The sequence below is a fragment of the Melanotaenia boesemani genome, chromosome 15 (genome assembly GCF_017639745.1).
Source record: "Melanotaenia boesemani isolate fMelBoe1 chromosome 15, fMelBoe1.pri, whole genome shotgun sequence".
NCBI classification, from domain to species: domain Eukaryota; kingdom Metazoa; phylum Chordata; class Actinopteri; order Atheriniformes; family Melanotaeniidae; genus Melanotaenia; species Melanotaenia boesemani.
The window spans coordinates 31,068,704-31,090,873 of NC_055696.1; the positions used below are offsets into that span (position 1 = coordinate 31,068,704).

A 22,170-nucleotide genomic window follows, 5' to 3' on the forward strand; every position below is an offset into this window, starting at 1 on the left:
CACAGTTTTGCTCTAAACATTTGAGGGATTTTGTTTACTTAATAACTTAAAAAAATACCCAAAAGGTTCTCCAAAGAAATATGTTAACATTATAATAAAAATTACATTAAAATTATTATTATATTTTCTGCATATAAAAATGAATGTAAACAAAGACCAAAAGTAAAAGCAGAAAATACACAAACCAAAATAAAACATTTTACTGGTTTCACCTCGTTTTGAAACATTTCTATATTTTAAATAAATTTTGAATATTTGTTAAAGTAGCCTATATTATGTTCAAAAAACAATTTCTGCTTTAATTAATCTATTTTCTGTAAAATCTGGACGGAGGTCAGAAGATATTTTTTTCTGTAAAAAGAAAATTAATCTGAAACCAAAATCTAAAAAAGCACCAAAACAGATTTACGATTCAAAAATTAAGACTATTAATTACTTAATTAATTTATTAATTTTAAAAGTTAATACTTTTGATAATGAAACTAATAATAGGATCGAACATTAATACATGAATATAATTTTCAAAATGACTCAGTGATTATGATGATGACGAAGATGATGAAGAATTGTTTATTATTCAATTTAAATTAGTTGTTTTCTTTTAGATAATAATTTTGAACTCCATTGAAAAATATTTTTTAGGTTATAAATTTTTAGATATAAAAGTAAAAAAAGTAAAACATGTTTTAACAAATTCAAACTGAATCTGAAGAAAATAATTTCAAGATTTATGTTGAAAATGAGAAATTTGGACCCAACCGACAGACTGAGCTGGTTGACCCGCAGTCTCCCTGACTGACGTCTCTGCGCCTTTTCACGCCTCTTTAGCGTCATTTGTCGCTGAGGCTGAGGCTCTTTGATGCGGCCTTTGAAGTACGGCAGCGGACTGTCATGCAAATAGAACCGATAGAGAGGAGCCTGCAGGCTGGGGAGGAGGAGGAGGCCTGGGAGGAGGTGGAGGTCAGGGTAGGAAACCTGCTGCAGAATGATGGAGGATTTATTTTAGAAAAATAGATAATAAATAAATAAAAACATTTATAATAAAGGATTTATGAAATTATGCGCCGCGTGGAGGAAGCGAAGGGTGAGAATAAGCGGAGAACAGAGAGGAAGAGGAGGGTGAAGGGGAAAGAGTGACAGATGGGGAGGAGGAGGGAGATAAGAGTAATAAAAATGGCCATGTGACTGCGGCGGTTTTTAGCGCGCGGCTGATGGAGAGTGCAGAGAGACGGAGAACAGGTGGAGGTGAGTGCAGGTAGAGCGAGAGGGAGCGAGAGAAAGAGAGAGAGAGAGAGAGAGAGAGAGAGAGAGAGAGAGAGAGCAGTCTGAGTGAAGCTCACTTCACCTGCAGGTGAGAGGGGGTTGCAGGCAGGCTGGATCCGCAGTATGTTGAGGGAGACCCCTCACCTGGAAAGATGTACGTGAGCTACCTGCAGCTGGACAAGGACCCTGGCATGTACCCGCACCAGAACCCGGTGACCCGCCACCCGGGCCTCAGCCTAAGTCCGCAGAACTTCACCGTCCCCGGCCCGCCGCAGTATTCAGACTTCGCCGGCTACCATCACCACCACCACGGCATCAGCAACGACCCGCACGCCGTTCAGCAGGCCGGTGCTGGCGGCTGGAGCCCTGCCTACCCTCCTCCTCCTCCGCCCACGCGGGATGAGTGGACGCCCCATCACTACGCGGCGGCGGCCGCTGCGGCCGGCGGGCCTCCCACGGCCTCCACCGTGAACGGCACGGTGGGTCCCACGTTGGGATTCAACACCACGGAGTTCCCTGGACAGCCGCCCATGCTGCTCCCCGCGGCTCTCAACGCCTCGGCCGGACAGCTGTCTCCCGGTTCCCCGCGGAGGAGGAACCCGTACGATTGGATCCGAACCTCCGCACCGCCCAGCAACCCAAGTAAGAACCGGGCCATCGGTTCATCTTTATACCTTTTATTGTTTTCATTTTTCTTTTAAGCATATTGACAATTTTCATTTCAACAGAAAAATCATGACTGCTGCTAAAAATTTATAAATGAACTCCAGTTTTAGTTTTAGTTTGATGTTTCATGTAAATTCTGTAAATTCTTGACATTTTAAATTCATTTTATTTGAAAACTAGCGTGAAAAGTCTGTTTTAACATTTTATTATGAGGCAGATATGAGTGGCATTTAAATATGTGGTTGTCAGATAAAACCTGACAGCAGCTCCGTCCCTGCCGCTTTAAACTCGGTTAATCAACGTGAAATACTGAATGGTTGGAAGAGGAAAAAACTATGAATTTCACTAAATTATTCAAGACGTGTTTTCTTTTAATTTAAAACCTAATAAGACTATTTACAAAAAATGTCTGTTTTTCTCTTTTTTTGTATGGTATCTTTAAAACAGCCTGAATGTAAAGTAGAAAATAGTAAATAATAACTTTAATCGTTGTTTAAAACCTAAAATTGGGACAATAAAATTATTACAATTGAAATTTTTTTTTTTATTATTGTATTTCTAAAAATATTTTCACCATCAGCACCGAGGCTCTAACTTGCATTTCCATTAATTCCGAACATTTTCCTAGATTAAACATTAAATATTTCAGATGTGAACCAGTAAAATCCGCGGTAAAGCGCGGTGATTGCGGCCGCTGGCGGCACGTGGCAGCCGGCTCGGTTCCCACCGCCGTGGGCCCACCGTGTCTCCGGATCAAACGTGTGAAGCCGGTTTGATGCCGTTGTGATGGAAATGTCCCCTCTGGACGTGACCCCGGGCGTAGCAGCCCGGCCATTGTCCCCCGCTTGTCTCTGGGCGGAGAAAACAAGAACTTACAAGCAGTTCCCACTTTGAAGTGAGAAGTGTGACTTTCTGTCTCTGGATAATGACGAGCTGAGCTGATAGAGACCCGATTATCAGTTAATTCTCTCAGAATGACACGAACTTCCTGCTGGAAGAAAAATCTGCCTAATGCATCTGTGGACTCGTGTCTGTTGGGTAAAAATGTCAACTTATAAAGATATTACATATTTAAAATTCTGTTGCATTATTAAACATTTCCCAACAATAGTGGAAGTGGGTATGGGTTTGAACTTCAGCAGCAAGTAAATTTACAGTATCAAGAGCTCACTGCAGTAAAACACCCCAAGTGATGTTCAACCAGGCAAACCCATTTAGAGTTTTACTGAGGTTGAACATCTTAATTCAAACTTCATTAGAGTTATTCCGAATATAAAGAATGGACCTCTAAAAAAAAAAAAAAAAAAAAAGATAAAAATGAAGCAGAGCTATAAAGAACAGCAAAGCAGAAATACTAAAAAACAAACAAACAAAAACAAATAAAAAAAAACAAAACAAAAGAAAACAAACAAACAAACAAACAAAAAAAACTCATGGTTTTCTGAATGATGGTATCACTCTTGCTCATGGTTGTGGGTTTTTTTTTGCTCCACTCTTCTACACTGCTTCAGCTCACTGAGATTTGCAGCATCTCAGTCAGGATGAGATTTGGACTCTGACTGGACCACGCTGAGACCTCCTCCCCCTCCAGCCTGTCTGGTTCCTGCAGTCAGGTTAGAAGCCGCTGGAGAGACTGAACCAGAATCAGGGTGCAGGTCCAGATGATGGCAGACTTTGACTGAACCAGGTTAACACATGCTATAGTTCTGCTATAGATCTGCTGCTGTTTGGGATCTTTGTTCTGCTGCATGAGACAATTTCAGCCAACCTTTATATGTCAGACAGATGGACTCACATCTGACTCTAGAAGACTTTGGTATCCAGAGGAGTTCATGGTCAAAGCTATCTCAGTGACTGCGGAACAAGCCCTCCCTCCACCACTGTGCTGACAGCTGCTATGAGGTGTTTTGACCAAACTGGTCTGGTCTGTCTAAAGGACACTGTTCTAGAAGTCTTGTGGCTTGTTCAGATGCAGATTTGCCAAACTCAGCTGTGCTGCTATGCATTTTTTTTTGGAGAGAAGAAACTTTCTCCTGCAATCCTTCCCAACAAGCCTTACTGGTTCATTCTTTTTCTAACTGGTCTGTTATTAACTTAATATTTAACATGCAGACTGAGGCCTTGAGAGTTTGAGATGAAGATTTGGGGTTATTTATAGTTTCTCTGAGCATTTCACAGTCTGATTTTGGGCTACCTGGGATGTCCTCTCTTGGCAGCCGTCTTATGAATTATCTTTCTCTCTGTAGAATGATGGACTCCAGGTAGACTGGAAATGACCTTAGCCTTCCCGGATTGATGGGCAGCAACAGATGATCATTGCTGATGTCTGTACTCCTTGGCATTTTGTTGATACATCTGAATGCTTTGAGTTTTTGGTTTTTCATCTAAGGTTGGATTTATCTTTTTATAAGATGCAGTGAGGGTCTTAAAAACATGAATGACTTTAAACCTTTGAACTTAAAGATTACTTTCTATGTGAATAAATGTAATAAAAATGATGGAAAATCTAAATATGATCAATATAAATATGTGACAACTCATATTCTTATGATAAAGTGACTAAACCAGTAAATAAATATTTGATTTTTTCATAAGTTTTAGAGTGTTTATGTTTTGGTACTAATTTAGGAATAAATTTTAAGAAAAAAAGAGAACAGAAATAATAATTGTGTTTCTAAAGTTGATAAATCACGTGCCTTCCATGCAGTGCGAGTTGTTGTGTTTGTGTGCATCAGATACGTTTCTGATTGGACAGGAATCATCACCTGCTGAACCAGAAAAAAACATGACTTTAACTTTGTTAGAGGGTTGGTTTTAAGTTGGCCATGATGTGTTCTTGAAGGTTTGATCAATTTTGGTGAGTGGCCACGGTTACATGATGCTTTTTAATTTGGAAATAATTGTTCAGAATCAAACAATTCAGAATTAACATATTCTTCTTCACATTTACTTGGAACTGGTAAATCAGAATTGAGGTTTACATGAAAAACATGGTTAATTCCTTTTATTCAAGTCCGCTTAGGATCTGGGGGTTGAGAAGGGTTCTGATTGGACAGGGCGGATGTGATGCATTTATGTCTACTGGAAGAAAACAAACTCCAGTTCCTGCTTCTTTTCTTTTTGTCTACAATATGAAAGACAATAATAATAAAAATAATTTTCACTCTGATGTTGATTCTAGTTTTGAAGCAGCAGCTCGACATCAGCATCCTGCTTCACTGTGGTAAGCTGAGGAGGAGAAGGGAAGTAGAGTACCGTATCGTCATGGTGACAGGACAAGGGAACGAGCATGCTCAGAACCACCAGAATTAATTTAAAGCAGAATGAACGTTTACATGATCGAGGGATTATTCAGTTTGGATTTAAAAGCAGAATAAACCAGACACTTACTTCGTTTACAAGGTCACTTTAAATCTTTTTAAAGAGGATTTAATTTTATTCTGAATAAAAGGGGAATTAAGCATTCTGCTGCCACTTGGGGGCAGTATCAGAAATATTTGGAGCAATCCGAGCTGCTCTGGCTTGGTTGGTGCTTTATCTTTGCTTAATTGTATAAAAACATAAAGATTTACTTTGTGTTGGACTGAAAGTGTTATAAACTGAAGGTTATCCAGTGCAGCTGCTGTCTCAGCTTTTATCACATATCTTTATGTGATGTAATTGATCATTGTTGGGGTCTTAGCAGTAGCTCCGACTACTAAATGCTAGGTTTTTGGAGGGCTGTACATTTGTCTTTCTGCTGAGGCTGAGGATAAAGCACATACATGTGTAGAGGCATAAGTTGAACTTAACACAATCAAGTTAGTCCAAGAACCTGAAGAGATGATGAATTAAATAATTCCGGAGGGTAATTAATTTTCAGAAGTTTGGATTTTAGTCTTTCACCTTCCACTCCAGCCTCCACATGTGGATCTTTTAAAGCACCACTGCTAAACTTAGAATTTCTCGCTGAGATCTCCCCTAATGACAGTTTATCCAGCATCATCTTCATCCTGTCTCTTCTCTGAGATCTCTTCAGCCAGTAAAAGTCACTCTGATGTTGACGCTTGTCTTATCTCTTTCCTCATCTGTTTATCTTTCTTTTCCTCTCTTTCTCTGATAATGTCCTTCTGGGTTTCTTTGATGAATCAGCCATGGTTGATATCCAGTTGCTGGTCTGTGACGCGGTGCCTTAAAGTGACATGTTGCTTAAAAGTGATGCTCTGGGAAGGAGAAAAAGTTGTGAATTGTGGTTTATCAGGTTCGGGATCCTGCAGGTCAACAGCAGCTCCAGGAAGGTATATAATGGATTTTACTGTGGCTACTTTAAAATTAAGCAGTCATGCAGTTCTATTTATTCTAGTATAAGACCTCAAACCAGCAGACCAGAGTGGGCGGGGTTTTGAGTATATTTTTGTGATGTAGGAAGCTCAAATGGTTGCTTCTACATCAGCTTTGAGCATGAAAAACTAAACATGGTTTGAGCTAAGAATGTAAGTATAGAGAATAAGTAAGCTTGGTATTAAACACTATGATAAATTAATCGTAAAGATTCCTCAGTATTGTCTCTTACCAGAAAAGATCATGCATGAACCATAACGACAGATCAGTGCAACTTGTGCACGGTATAAACCCAAGTTGTTTTATATATACTAGATGCGTCATCTTGTGGCCATTCTCTGAATGTAAGGTCTGAAAATTTTCAGGATCTTCATAAATAAGGGGTATAAAGTGACAAAGCACCTATAAGCCCAAAATTAGCCTCTCTCACGAGATAAAGCCAGATTGTATTTTAATACAGCACGAGTCATAATGCTGTTATGAATGAATGAATACCATGTTAATTCCAAAGAAATAATGTCTTTGCATTTGAGCATTCATTTTTGACAGCTCTAATTAAAATTTAAAGACATATAAGGAGTCTTCATGTGATTTTACACATTTAAAGTGATGGGAAATTATCATCATCATGATAGTAAATTCTGGATTGTTTCTCTGACAATAATCATACCAAGAACATCTGTAATCATGACATCCTCAGTTTGAACCAGCATTTTGTGCCATTTTGAATCCATAAAATCATGATTTAAAAAAATAAAATAAAATAAACTATTTAATACAGAGACACCCATGTTTACATGAAAATTGCTGTGTGATGAATGTATCAGTATACACGTTATTCATCGTAACCTGAAGAATGTCGGCTAGCAGAACAACATAGATGCATCAGCTATGTAGTAGTATGACATCACAGCAACGCAACACCTTCCATGAATTATAACAAAAAAGAACGTGACACAAGAACAAAGGAGAAAAATGGTGGACATCAAATGGTTCATCTTCTTTCTTCTTGGCATGTGGCTTTAAACAACAATAAATCCATCGTATATTTAACGGTGCAATAAGCAAAAATTCCTCATTTCTACATTGAAGGAATTAAAAAGTGTCTATGTGAAGAACTAGAAGTGCAATTTCAGCTGGAGTGTAGCATGACCTCACTTACCATCTCTTCTCTCCTCTAAGAGCCCTTGGCTTTCCCTGCCTTCACCAGAAACGTTCACCAGCAGATGACCAGGATTCGACATTACATCTAAAAAAAACTGTGGTTATTGGCAAAGAAGTTGTTGGACAAAGAAAGGGACATAACCTGGATTAACACTGGCCTTTTATTTGCAAAAGGGGAGCACTGTGAAAGCTAGAGAGGCTACAATTTGACTCAGAGCTAGCTCTTCTTCTGGACAGGATGTACCAACAAAAACATTTGAAGTTTCTTCAACATGTTCCACGTAATGGTGATATTGTTTTGCTCAGTGTGTTTGGACATTAGTTCGCAGATGAGGCAAGTTGGGGATGGGGAACAAGGTTGAGGGAGGTGTGGCACATGACACACTTTGTTTTGGTTTACAGGCAACAAACTTTGCAGTGAAATGATTTTGCTTTTTGCCCCTTCAAACACGGAGCTGTTCCTGTTCTACGACGATTCTTTTCACCAATCAGTAGATTGTATGAAGCTCCACCATTTAAGATCAGATTTATTAGACTGGGATCCCAACAGAAGGCTAGGATCTTATCGCATCGTTTTGCATCATATTGTATCATATTGCATCACATTACATTCCATCGCATCGCATCGTATCGTATCGTATCGTATCGTATCGTGTCGTGTCATATCGTATCGTATCGTATCGTATCACAATGTATAGTATCATATTGTTTCACATTGTTTAGTACTGCATCGCATAGTATTGTATTGTGTCACATTGTATCATATTGCATCGCATCGGTTCACACTGTAAAAATGCATCCCATCCCATATCGACCCCTTAGTGGAAACAGGGCTAAAATTTACTTGTTTAAAAATGTAAAAGTGCTTTTCATAAAAATAAAGTTGTATAATGTTGTTCATAGCTCAAAATACATAACTCAAGGTTCATTACCCTTTAAAAATTATTTAATGTTTATAAGCTATAGAAAAACATTGATTAGTGACTAGTAACAGTTGTCAGCTTTTGCCTTCACCAGCTTCACGGTTTTATCTGGTCATTTGACTCTTCAGATGAGAGCGGGAGGTCATCTCATGATGTTTTTTTTTTCTCTCTTTTCAGTAGTGTTTTTTGAAGCTCTGCTGAGGTCCTGAGAGGTGTTGACACTTGTTTTCAGGTGAAACTGTGGATTCATTTCCTCCAAATGCATTTTTTGTTTCAACGCCTTTTTTCTTTTTGTCCCTTCACACTGTCTGATCTGGACTTTACAGATGAACGATGCAGGATGTTTTGTCATACAACTTAGAGAGCTCTGTGTCCTGTGGTAAAAATGTTTGCGCACGTTTAATTTTGCTCTCAGTTTTGACTCGGAAGCGACTCTCTGGATCTCAGAGTGAAGAGCTTATTGATTTATGCTCCTTCATTAGCATCTGTTTTGTCCAGGCTCTTATCTGCTGATTCAGAATCAAACTGTTAGTTTTTACTTTCTGACAAACGAAGCAGAAAGTCAGCAGTTCAGACAGATGTTCCTCTGAAACTAAAATGTTTGAGTTTGAACTCGCCCTGGTGAGCGATTAGAGCACATACGGAGGGTGTGTGTTTAAAGAAGACAGACACACCACTTGTTTAACTGTTGTGTGTTTAGAGTTAATGTTGAATCAGAGTGTTAAAGAGAGCTGAAGGCCCTTTAATTACCTCAAACACTTTGTCTGCTCTCACATCTTCACTGAAATATTACAAACACTAAATTAATGAGACAAGAAAATGCCCAAAATGACTCATTACAGCCGAAACAGATGGGAAGTGAATGATTTATAGGGAAACTGTTAGTTTTACAGTATTCTTCTTTTACTTTTGGATTTTTTCTTCATGTTTTAGGTTAACGTCTAATCTGGAGGGAGTTATGTCCAAGCTGTCCAAACAGATTTCGGTAGTTTCTGAAAAGTCTGAAGCTGCATCACAAGCAGCTCATGACAAATCCCTGGAGGTGCACAACCAATCAAGTGACACCAGTCACTATTTTTCTTTAAATTTGTTTTTATTGAAGATTCTTTCATAAAAACACCAAACAACAACATTTTCTAATCGGTCTCTTTCCACCTATCTCAGTGGTCTTTGTCTTCAGGCTGTTCAGGCTTCCTGGTCTTTCAGTCTCCACCTTTAAATAATTTTTCCCAACAAATAAAATGATTCATTTTATTCTGTTGTGTAGCTACAGACATACATACAGAAAATTATGTTTTTGTCTTGGTTCAACCCATTATTTTTTTATTTTATTTTTTATTAGTAAATGTCTTCTGTTTCTTCACCATGGACATCCTCTTCAACCTTATTTTTTCTTGTAATCAGTCTCCTTTTCCCCTCCATCCAACCACCACTACAGTTCTGTTTTTCCCACTAAATGTAAGCTCTTTCATAAATGTTCTCCTTTTTCAGCTGCAGTTTGTTCAGGCAGCAGCCGGTACGCAACACCATGGATGATAGTTAGATGTAGTGATAGCTCTGCCAGGATGAACAACTGAAATGATTTGCTTCATTCATCTCCTAATGAACTGGACAGGAAGTCATTACGTCCTTCTGACACTGAGACTGTCCTTCTTTCAAAGATAACCCCTTTGTTGCATTTATTTCCAGAGGAAATAACGATCTATATTCCTGTTCTAAGAATTTGTGCCCACTGGCGGTTTTGAGAGCGGTTGCATATGAAGTATCAAAATGTCGTCCATTAAGTTAATATTAACGTTGCAGTCATGATGTTTTTTTTTTGTCTGTTTTGATTTCTGACTATCAAATTAATGTGATTCCCTATAATTTATCCAGCAAGTGACGAAAAGGTTTTAGTAGAGTTGGTGTTTAGTTCTCTCAGCTTAACCAGGACAGTTCAAAATCTGTCAGTATACCTTGGTCTAAACCACACAATAGTGTCCTGAAACTTTAGAAGAACAGTGCGGATGTACATTTTGAGGAGAGAATACCATCATCTACACCGCCACAGTTCTCCACTACTCAAGTAGACAGACTGTCAGCTGATTGAATGTAAATCGAATTGAAAACTTCGATACCGCCGTGAGACATTCTCATATGAATAAAAGTGCCCTCATGTCTACAGATTCCGATCAGTTCATAAATGTGGATGCAGCTACAGTGAAGTTGGTTTTTGGGACTTTAAATGAAACATTTGAGAACAACTTGTTTTCTGATGTGGAAACAATTCTAGGACTAATATTCAAAGGAGAAAAAGCCTAAGTCAGGGGTAGCCAACATTGGTCCTCGAGGGCCCCAATCTGGCAGGTTTTCCAGATTTCCGTGCTCCAACATACCTGACTTAAACTAACGAGTCATTGTGGAGATCCTTATAGGCTGTTGGATCCATTTAATTTGAGTCAGGTGTGCTGGAGCAGGGAAATCTGGAAAACCTGCCGGATTGGGGCCCTCGAGGACCAGCATTGGCTACCCCTGGCCTATGTTCTTGTTCTGTTCTGCGATGTGCAATACCTCTTGTTGCCTGTAGGGCGGCTTGTTTTAGAGAACATCTTTATGGCTCATATTTATTGTTATGCTTCTTTAAAGTGGTCAGAAAACCCCTTAACATCCACTAGCATCTGCTTTTGAGTGTATCGCAAAAGTTTTTATTTGGTGTTCAGTCCAACTTTAAATGGCTCTGTAGTAGTCGTTATGGGTATTTATCAGCTCTGATCGGCATTGGTAATGTTTAGTGAAGTTATTCTACTTGAGACTACAAAAAGGGCATACCTGATATTTAAATTAAATTAATTTTGATCAAATTCAAGTATTTTATGCCAGTAATTGGTGAGGATTATTAAACAACCTTATACACATATATATAAGCATAAAAACTACTTTGTCAGGATCAGAGAAAAAAAATTAAACAAAAACATAAAACAACCAAACGAGACAAACTGATCTGATGTTAGAAAACCACTATAAGGGAAAGCCTGTAGAGATACCCCTTAATGGGAAATGTTCCCTGTTACAGCAATGGGACAGAAATCCATGGATCCATCCATGATTAAATTCCAGTTAATGCTGAAATAAATTAAGCAATGCATTTATATACTGCACACACTGTTTTGCATTCTGAGTAACGAAGGTAACAAGTTTACCAAGAAAGGAGAACACCATGGAATCAAATTGATTAAACATTTAATGTTTAACTAAACATCTGAACAGCTCATTTTGTTTCAGTTTGGATGCTGTAAGTTTAAACAGCAGCACATGAGCACCGAGCTCATACCTGAATAAAAGCTGATAGGGTTCAGTTCATGCAAATGCAGCCGAGGCAGCAAGGCTATTTGAATACAGGAGTCATGGCGAGAGCACACAGCTCATCAGTCTGGCGACATTTCTCTTTCACTGGTTTACGACACATAATATAAAATGTTACGACTCCACTCACTTCATTCACAATTTTACATACTAACAGAGGGTGTGATTTTTCTGCTGCTAAGGTCAAATCATAAAAGTGTCAGACTTCCTGTGTGTTTGTGCATGGAAGCCTAAAAATGCCATTAAATCCTGTTGTTACTTATTGTACCTCATTTACATACAAAATATGAGGTCTTCAAGAAACTTTCAATACCTCTGATGATACAACAAGTTTAGACTGTTAAAAGTGGTTCTGTGCAAAATTCATCTGGAGAGATTTTAGGTATTTTAAAAAATGCTCTGCTTTTCTTTAATATGATCCCAACTGAACATGTCACTATCATGTGCATGCCTCCTCTGATGCTTTACTGCAGCATTTTGCAACATCGGCCTGACAAGGTCAGACCTAGTAACATTTACTCATCACTTTAAACACAAGCCTGAATTAATGCGGCCACATTACCAAACAGATATGCAGCGTAGCAGTGGGTTAGATTTGGAATGTGATTAAACAGATCGCAACATAACACAAATATGTCATACAATTATGTCACATTGCATCACCTGACATGAGATAATGTGACATGGCATGATGAAATAACATAGCCTAACATGACATGACATGACTTGACATGAGATGTCACATGACATAAGATAATATGAAATGACATGATTAGATAACATGTCCTTACACAAAATGACATGAGATAATATGACGAGATAATGTGACATAAGATATGACATGAGACGGAATGTCATGGCATGTAATGATATAACATTAGATATTGTGATGTAAGTTAATGTGCTATGACATGAAGAGATAACCTTACATTGCATGTGATAAAGCGGACATGGCATAAGATAATATGAGGTGAATAGATAACATGGCCTTACATGATGTGACATGAGATAATGTAAACGTATTGAACTTCTTCATGTGTCTGTGCTGGTTAGTTGTAGAAAAGGCACAAAGACAAAACTTCCTCTAAATAGACGCCTTCGGACAGAGAAGTTCTAAGAACGCAGTTCTAATAACTGTCCTAGTTCTAAGAACTACCTTCTCCAGGGGAACTGTTTCCTGTTGCATTCGTACATGAGTTGGGGGCGGTAGCGGGACCAATGTGACGCAACCGTCTGCGACAGTGACGTGTGACTTTAGCGCCACATAACAACAAAACACAACCCGGGAAAAACAAGACTGCACAAAGTAACACCGGCAAGCTAATATGGAGAACAAAGAGATCGCCGTGTTCATGCTCTGCTTGATGGAGATGTTACTGATGGACGATAAAATCAGGCGTCTCATGTCGAGACTGGAAGGCTCCTGAAAGTCAGAAGATGAAGAAGGCAGGAGATACGCCGCAGACAAAGGAGACGACGTGTAAGTTTAACTTATTAAACATGCACCGATTGTGTGTACGTGTCTTATGAGTAAACATTTCAGACGGTTTTCTACTGTCTGTGTTGAGCAGATTACAATAAGTAAATATTTCAGACGGCGGGTTTATTGTAACTCGTGTTCTGTTTCAGACGTTGCTGCAGCTCATTGAACCTCCTCACCGTCCGGCTGGTCCGGAGCAAAGCTGATAATAGTGGGAAAAGGTTGTTCTCAATTTTACCGATGAGCAGTGGATAGAGAATTTCTGTATGTCCAGGGAGACATTTCAATACATCTGTGGCCGCCTGAAGCTGCACTGGAGAGGATGGACACAACCACCTGCTGCAGATACTGAAGGAGATGGAGAACAGCCTGGATGCTTTACCTCCTGCCTTCCAGCTAATCACTACACACCTCTTCATAATAAGCATCATGTTCTGGAAGTTCCACAGACAGAACATACATGTATACATGATGTACACATTTAAAGAGAAAATGTTCCATAGAAAATGCATCATTTCATTTTTTTTTTTTTAAATGTGCAAAATAAAGATCTCATCATCTGCTATTAAGCTTTGTGTGTTTTATGGAATCATCAGTAGAAAGGTGAAGGAGTAATCCATCACTGAAGGGTTGGTTGTGACTGAGTTATGGTTTAGAATTATGAGGACATAGTCACACAGATTTAGCGTATATGAAGGTAAAAATGTAGAAAGGGGTGGTGAAATGTTTACAGGTGTGGAATTTGTGCAAGGTCTTGGTTAAACATGATAAACTTCGTCCTGCAATATGGAGCATATTAAAAAGTTGATAAACTAATGTAATTTACACATACGACAAAAACTGAAAACTTCAGACTCTTTACAAAGTCATTTATTTTTTTATAGTGAATACAGCAGTGCAAAAATAACTATGTACGTGTGTGTGTATGATTCTGCATATCACACTGGCTTTTCCTGCCATCCTGTCCAGTAAACCTCCATCACAGATCTCCGCTGGCTTCAGCTCTGCCTGTCAAGCTGCTCGCTCTTCTGCCTTCTTTGTGCCTGTTCCTGAAAGACTTCAGGATGTTGAAGTGTGGATGGCTTTGCCTCTGCATCTAACAGCTTGTCCTGCACAGCAGCCAGAAGAGTGTCGGCCCTTTTCCTATTTCATGGAAAAAACAGGGAGGGTGGAGACAGATACTTAACACACAGCAACTATAATAAAATATGTTGAATTGTAACAGTGGCACTCAACAAGATGCATGTACAATGCAATAGGATGTTTTTACCTGGCAGCTGGCTGGTGCTTGCTGATGGTTGACACTGGCTCTGGTAGTTGCTGAATGGATAAACATTTTAGAATTAAAATACAAGTTATAAACATGACAGATGGCTAATAAAGCCAACCTTTCATTATAATATATAGTGTAAAATTCCAGGAGCGCACAAGTTGTAATAGCAGTCATTTAAACTGGAATTAAACATTAAAAAAAAAGTTTAAGTCCAGTTGAAATGACTGAGTCTGCTGTTAGAATCAGTTCTGTGTGGCTCCATCAGTTCCCCTTTTTCCATTTAATCAAGTATCTGTATATGAGCATACATAGTTTACATTTAACGTTGTTATCTCCATTAAATCAAGAGCAGATATTTTTATGTGCATTAAATCTGTTTTCTTTACCTGATCGATGAGGCGAGGGCTGCTAATTGCAACAGGAGCATCCAGGATGCTGTTCGGCTCTGTCTCTGATGAAGTGAACAAAGTGGAAACAGGTGAAGTAGATCAGCTCAGCAATCTGGGTGGTATCTGATAACAACTCATAGGTCTATATAGAAGCATTAATGCTTCTTGTCTTGTTTACTAACCTTCAAACTCCTCTGAAGATGTTTTCACTGCGGATGATCGCCTCTGCACGCAGTAGTCGTTTGCTGCGGCTTTGCCTGAGTAGGCAGGTCGGTGGTCCAAGCTGTCGAATTTACTGGTTTTTCGGTTCATCCCACTCCGGTTGTCGTGGTCTTTAATGTATTTGTAATCTTGTGTGAGTTTTCTACGTGTGCTGCTTTGCGTTACCCCCGCGTTCTCTGACTGAGAGCTGATCGTCAGGAATATTTTTATATTCCGCTGTGAACCTTTAAAACTTCTCTGAATATCCTCTGTGGCGTAGACAGTCAAAAGTTAATTTTGACCTCCTCGTCGGTCCGTTGTTGTTGTCCGCAGCTGCAACCATGGTTTTTTAAATATGGCGGGGACACAAGATGCTGAAATCTGGCAAACGGCATCGCTACCAATCACGTCACGAGGGTTCCTATAGAACCTCGAAAAGACCCTGCCTCGGAGTAGGAGCTAAAATGGTTCTAGGAACTGAGGGCTTTTACCCCTAGTTCCTATATGTCCGAATGCGCGAAAAAAGGGCCTGGTTCCCGAAAAGGTTATAGGAACTGCAAAAGGTTCCTACATTCGGAAAGGGGCTAATGATGCTCTTCATCAACACACCTGAGCTTGTCCTACTATTTACGGTCCAAAAGTCCACCATGAAAAAGCTCTTCATATACTTCACATCACTTACTGTCCAATCTGTAAGTGTTCAGGACTCTGATTAGTACCTGCTGTTTTTAAAGTGCTTTAACATAAAGTTGGCTTGGCAATCTCATCTAAATGACAAATATCATTCAGCTAACATGGTTGTCTGAATGAAACTGTGAGGACCAATGAATGAATAATTATCATTGCTGTTTTGTTACTAAATGATGAAGCTATTAATGTTACATATGTTTATCTAAACAGGGCTCATGTTTCACACAATATTAAAAGATAACCTTGTCCTCTGCCTGATAACAACTACACTCAGTGTGCAATGGGACCCTTCAGAGGAAGAAGCCATCAGTCCAGAGGAATAGTAACGTAAAAGTAACTAATACCTGAAAGCCATCGCTTTAACAGATTGATAAAGACATTGATATTATATGACTCGTGTCTCTTGATTTGGTTGTGTATCCTCTGATAGAAGGTGGAGGGTTGGAAACATTTGAAGGTTTGTGTTGCTTGGAAAATACTTTTTATAACTCTCACGGCAGTTACACGTCACATCCACGTCACAGCGTCCTGATAATACATGTTTCAGCAGTGATATTTGATTTAAGAATACTGACCTTCAAAATATCTTTGAAATGATCTGATCCAACTTGAAAAAGTCCAGTTTTGTGTGAGTAGTAAATATTGTGTTTATACCGTCATTTTCATATGTTTGTTTTAACAAAGTTTTGAGGAACTCCAAGCGGCGAATGACTGAATGCCATCACTTTAAAAGATTTATTAAATAATTAATATGATGCATCTTGTGTCTCTGTAGTCAGATTTCCAGTTACTAAAATCTCAGGAAAACTTTTGGAAAGTCTACAAAAAGGAATGTGAATCAGACATGTTTCCATTAACTGGTTCAAAGTGAATGAACTTGTCTGCGTGGCAGCTGAGGAAATGCTGTTTGTGGTTGTAAACCAGTAAAAGAAAGTTCTCTAAACAGGAAGCAAACCTCAGGAAGGGAAACATTCACTATAAAAACAAAATTTTTGTAAAATCAAAACTGGATTAATTTACGTTTTAAATGTAGTTCAGTTTGATATAGAACTATCAAAGAATTATTTAATAGATATGAAGCTTTATTTTCCAGTGAACCTTTACGTAGCATTGTTTTTTCTATTATAATTTTTATACCATTAATGTGTGACTTCCATGATATATTTACATGAATAATAACACCAAACTTTTTTTCTCTTACTCCCATATTTTAAAATGTTAGTCCTCATCTTTAGAGCCACATATGGTCAAGCCCCTGCATTCATCTCCTAGATATTCCCACCTAGTTTAAGCAATTTAAGCTCAGCAGGTTAAAGACTGCTTATGGTTCCACAGACACATTTTCAGTATTGCAGGGACAGGATTTTTAAAGCTGTGGCTCCCAGACAGTGGAACGCTTTGTCTTTATGCTGCCTTGATTCTGTTGCAGCTAAGACCCTTTTATTAGATAAGGGCTTGGTCTTATGTTTTATGTCTTTCTTTAGCTATATTTTATGTTTATTCTTATCTCCTTTGTTCTTTTGTACTCATATGTGTATATGTATATGTGAAATATCAACATTTTATCAAGATTTATGAATAATTTTTTTTATACAATAAATTACTGTTTCATTACATTTAGTTCTTTCCAGATCACCTCTTTCACTTGATATACATGGTCACCCGCAAAACAAACAAACAAACAAACAAACAAACAAACAAAAAACACAAATAAAGTATATTTCAACATACATGAAAAATATCATTAATATACAAAATAAATAGTTAAGGTCCGATGACTGACCCTTGAGGTACCCCACATGTTATATTGCATTAATCTAATTTTCTGTTGTTTTCTGTTTTACAAATAACTTGTAATCCAATTAAGTTCCACCCTTCTTATACTATTTTTATAATTTATTTTAAAAAGAATCTTATGATCTGTGGTGTTGCTAACATTACAACCACAAAGCAGACCTGGCAGAGTTGGAAATCAAAACTAAATTCCAAATAGAAACTGATAAGAAAATGGATATTATTAGAAGAAAGATATTATATATTATTAGAAGAAAGAGAGTTTCGGTTATTTTTGTTACCTCCTGCTGCACTCATGAAGCCCTGTGAATTAATATAAATAGCTAATTATTTATGTAAAGTTTTCTATTAATACCTAAAATACATATTTTTAATTTGAATGTTTTCTTTGGAAGGTTATTAAGGAAACAAATAGTAGATAAAAGTAATAGCAAACTTTTTACTTTGTCTCTATGTTTCTTTTTCAGATGGAAAAACACGGACTAAAGACAAGTACCGAGTGGTTTACACTGACCACCAGCGGCTGGAGCTAGAGAAGGAGTTTCATTACAGTAAATACATCACCATCCGGAGGAAGGCGGAGCTCGCCACAGCGCTCAGCCTGTCAGAGAGACAGGTACGCCCCTGCTAAAGGAGCTCTTGTTGTCTGACAATGTCCCTGGTCATCTGGTTGCATCTGAGTGCATTTTCATTACCAGATCTGTGATAGTTTGTTCTGAAATTTGGGCATTAATGTTCACCTTAGAAAGAAACAAAAACATTTAGTTCATTTTTATGTGATTTATGTGATAAATGTCTCTCCAAGGCTAAACTACTCCTTACATAAATCCTTCATTTCCAGGTTAAGATCTGGTTCCAGAACCGACGGGCGAAGGAGCGCAAAATCAATAAGAAGAAGCTCCAGCAACCCGCCTCCTCCACAACTACACCCACTCCTCCCACTGGCAGCAATGGAAGCGGAGGAGGAGGCGGTGGAGGTGGCCTCCATGGGAACAGCAGCAGCAGCGTTGCCATGGTGTCCAGCAGCAGTGGCAGCAACGGGCTGGTGTCTCCATCCTCTTTGGCTTTAAACATCAAAGAGGAATACTGAGGAGAGAAAAAGACAATGTTTCATCGAACGCCGATGACCGGGACCATGACTTAAAATTCTTCCCAACAAACTGAAACACTTCACATCTTGAATCTTGTGGCCTTTTAAAAGCTAAAGTTCATAAAAAAAAAAAAAAGTCTATGAGCAATGCTGCCAGCGACTCTCCTCCTTCCATCCTTTCAGATTTTTGTGGCAGATTTTTCTTTATTACGATCACACTCTGACTCGCTGCTTGGTCTGTTCATTAACAGCCAATCAAACGACCTCCTAGAAACATTTGTTGACGTTTGGCAAAAAAAGGCATCACATTGTAATCTTATGGATTGACCACAGGTCCATCTTTTCCATCTTCTCTTCATCCAAATGAACTAACTTTATGTAAAATTCTACCAAAGTTCTTATATACAAAAGGTTTAATTCAAGGTTTAAATAGTTAAACTAAACTACAACATGTCTGACACTGTAATACAACATAGATTTTTTTGTCTAAAACTACTTAAAATGTACATCTTGGGGTAAATGTAGGTTTGTTTTTGATATTTGTCAGCCTTAATTTGATATAAAACATAACAAGGACTTTTTAAAGTTACAGCTGCAGAAATTATGACCAGAAACAACTAAAACACAAATGTTGTAATATAGTGAAGATGTGATGTGGAAGAAGATGATGGTCTCATAAGTGTTTTTCTACATTCTTCAATGTTACTGAACTTAATAAACCCTGCCTAGACTTTCCTGCAATGCAACAACCCTATAGACCAAATATAAAAAGTCAACAAATCTGAATATAAGAAATCAAAATCGAACGAAAGCCTGATTTTTTAAAAATTCTTCACTCATCTTTTTCAAAAGTTTTCTGTTCAGTGTCTGAGTCTCTGTTCTCTGATATTTCCATCGTTCATGTAGGCTTCTTGATGGTTTTTCAGGATCTTTTCTATTGCGGAGTTGTCTGTTCTTGGGACATTTTCTCTTAAAACTTGATCTATATATGGACTTCTGGACCTCTATTCCAATTCAGTTTTTTCTCAAAGAAAAACAATTTGGGATCACACTAGATTCAACAATATTTTGTTTGGAGTCCAAAATCTTTTAATATTTAACCCTTTGATAGTTTGTAGAGAAAAAAAAAATATTTTAAAACGTTGTTTTTAACCGATGCATCCTTAGGAACTAAAATCAGAGTGTCTGCTTCTCTGTAGTCAGGTTTCCAGTTACTAAAATCTCAAGAAATCTTTTGGAAAGTCTAATTAAAGGAACGTGAATCAGACATGTTTCCATTAACTGGTTTGAAGTGAACGAACTTGTCTGTGTGGCAGCTGAAGAAATGCTGTTTGCGGTTGTAAAAGTAGTTCTCTAAACAGGAAGCAAACCTCAGGAAGCGACAAATCCACTATGAAAAAACTGGAGAAAGCTCCTGCTCAGGAAATTACTTTTATGTCTTGTAATATTTGGGATATTACATTTTTGAAGTTTTTGATCAGTCACCTGACTTTATAATTTGGAGGCTTAAGGCCCATTACTGCTTTCTTACGTACATAAATAGGTACGTCTGTTTCAAACTTTGTCATACGTCGTCACCCTTTTATGTTGTTGTGGTTGTTAAGCCAATGCAGAGTTCACTTCTGCGTTGGACACCGGTTGATAGTGGTAATGCACGGCTATAAAGTTGTCTGCACACTTACACAGCATTTCTCCAAAAGCTCCGACATCTCTACTGTCCTGTTGTCTTCTTCTTCTGCTTCCTCTTCTTCTTGTTTTTCTTCTTCTTCTCTGGTTTGTTACTTTTGCTGGTAGCATGTCAGCCATACTGCTCAACAGTGCCCCTGCAGTTTCTGGTGGTATTGCACCGTTTGCTGCATCAAGCAACGTATCCGCAAAATTCATCCCCCCAAAATTGACCAAATTATGCACATAAATGATGCAGGCATCGGACAAAAGTGTCCGTCTTCTGTGTCGGGCATAAATGGGCCTTTATTGAGTTGCTCCATTGTAACGTCTGCCATGTCAGCCAAAATAAACTAAGTTATGTCCACTGACTTTTATGCTCATCAGAACTGGCTAAATCAACCTCGTGTATGAATTTAAACATCCTGGCACATTAGTGGAAGTTGTTTGAGCTTTTATTGTTTACTTTTACTTTTTCACATCTTCTCAATGTGAATCAAAACCAGCAACACAATCAAGCTGTACACCATGAAAATGAAGATATTCACAATTAATATGACCAACCAGTCTTCCAATCAAATGTGAGCTGTGGTTAATTGTTCCTACGCTGTAGCTGTAATTCAGCAGAAGAAGTAGCTGTACCAACATCCTTATACCTGTATAGGAATTATCTAAACAGCACCTACAGGCAGGAGGAAAATACAACAAGTGTGAGCACTTCCACACTGAAGCAAAGGTCATTCTCAAATGTCTACTTGCAGGGATTTCTTGTCTTGCAGGTTTTAGATCTGGAATCTCAAACTATGGTCCTCGTTAGCTGCTGTCCTGCAGGTTTTAGATGTTTACCTTCTACAACACACCTGACTCAAATCAGATCATTAAAAGACTTGAGCAGAACTTTTTATTTGAGCGAGGTGTTCTAGTAGAGAAACATCTAAAACCTGAAGGAAAGTAGCTCATGAGGATGAGTTGGAAATCCCTGTCTTAGATGTTTCCTCCTCCAACACACCAGATTCCATTTGAATTAATCTCCCCTTCAGCTTCTCAAATTCTGCACAATATATCATTAATTTGAACACCTATCACATGCAGTGGCTCTCATGACCAGACTCCCTGAATGCAGTTATAGGTTGTTAATGGCTGCATGGAAAACAGACCCACCGCTGTTTTTGTGAGGACAGTCTGAAATGACAGCAGTGATGATGCTTATACCATATGAAGATGAATTCATATGTTTGAGCAACACCTAAACAAACACAAAGTGGCGTCTGTTTGTCTGAAGAAGACACAAATGTTTGACTATTTTTAATTTGCAAATAACCATAATTTCCATTGTTGACCCATGTAATACTAATTTCCCTTACTGATCAATATATTTTAACAAGCCAACATGTCTAACCCAAGAAAGTTAGTTTGATCTCATGCAGCAAAGGGAACCATTAAATAATCAAATTTTCATCAAAGCATTCATTGAAGGAGAGCCCCTGCCTCATCTTACTAACATGAGAAGCAGATTAAAGCCGAAATCATAATTTTTCATTACTTTTCCTCCAGCATCAGACAAATCTGATTCAGATTTGCAGAAACCTGTTTGCTTCGGTGCCTGGAAACACAGTAGACAATGTTCTGTAAATGTGATCTGATAAGACTATCATGTGTATATTTGAAATGTAATTTGTATTAAAAACAAAAAGCTTTATTGTAAAACTGGCTGCTGACACGTTTCATTGTAGTTTTTCTTTGGCTGGAAGTAGACCAGTCTCAGACTGTTAATCAGGATTTATCTTGGTCTCCTCATATCACCAGTTTATCCTTGTTATATAGAACATGAAGTTAAAGACAGTTTACTGTCACATTTTATAAAAGTTTTAGTTTAAAATTATTATAGAAAGGCAGCAATTATTTAAATA

At 38.2% G+C, this 22,170-nt stretch overlaps 1 protein-coding gene across 1 annotated transcript; it reads left to right on the forward strand.

Moving 5' to 3' along the window:
- The first annotated feature begins 1,339 nt into the window (after positions 1 to 1,339).
- On the forward strand, positions 1,340 to 18,974 carry LOC121654435 (homeobox protein CDX-1-like). Its single transcript, XM_042008571.1, has 3 exons — positions 1,340 to 1,905; positions 17,973 to 18,121; positions 18,347 to 18,974. Exons 1-3 carry the CDS (start codon positions 1,416 to 1,418, stop codon positions 18,593 to 18,595), a joined length of 888 nt encoding a protein of 295 aa, XP_041864505.1. The 5' UTR covers positions 1,340 to 1,415; the 3' UTR covers positions 18,596 to 18,974.
- The last annotated feature ends 3,196 nt before the right edge of the window (positions 18,975 to 22,170 follow it).

Coding starts and splice junctions, on each gene's coding strand:
- LOC121654435 (XM_042008571.1), top strand. CDS start 1,416: ATGTACGTGAGCTACCTGCAGCTGGACAAGGACCCTGGCATGTACCCG. Junction 1,906..17,972: donor CGCACCGCCCAGCAACCCAA/GTAAGAACCGGG, acceptor TTTCTTTTTCAG/ATGGAAAAACACGGACTAAA. Junction 18,122..18,346: donor TCAGCCTGTCAGAGAGACAG/GTACGCCCCTGC, acceptor CTTCATTTCCAG/GTTAAGATCTGGTTCCAGAA.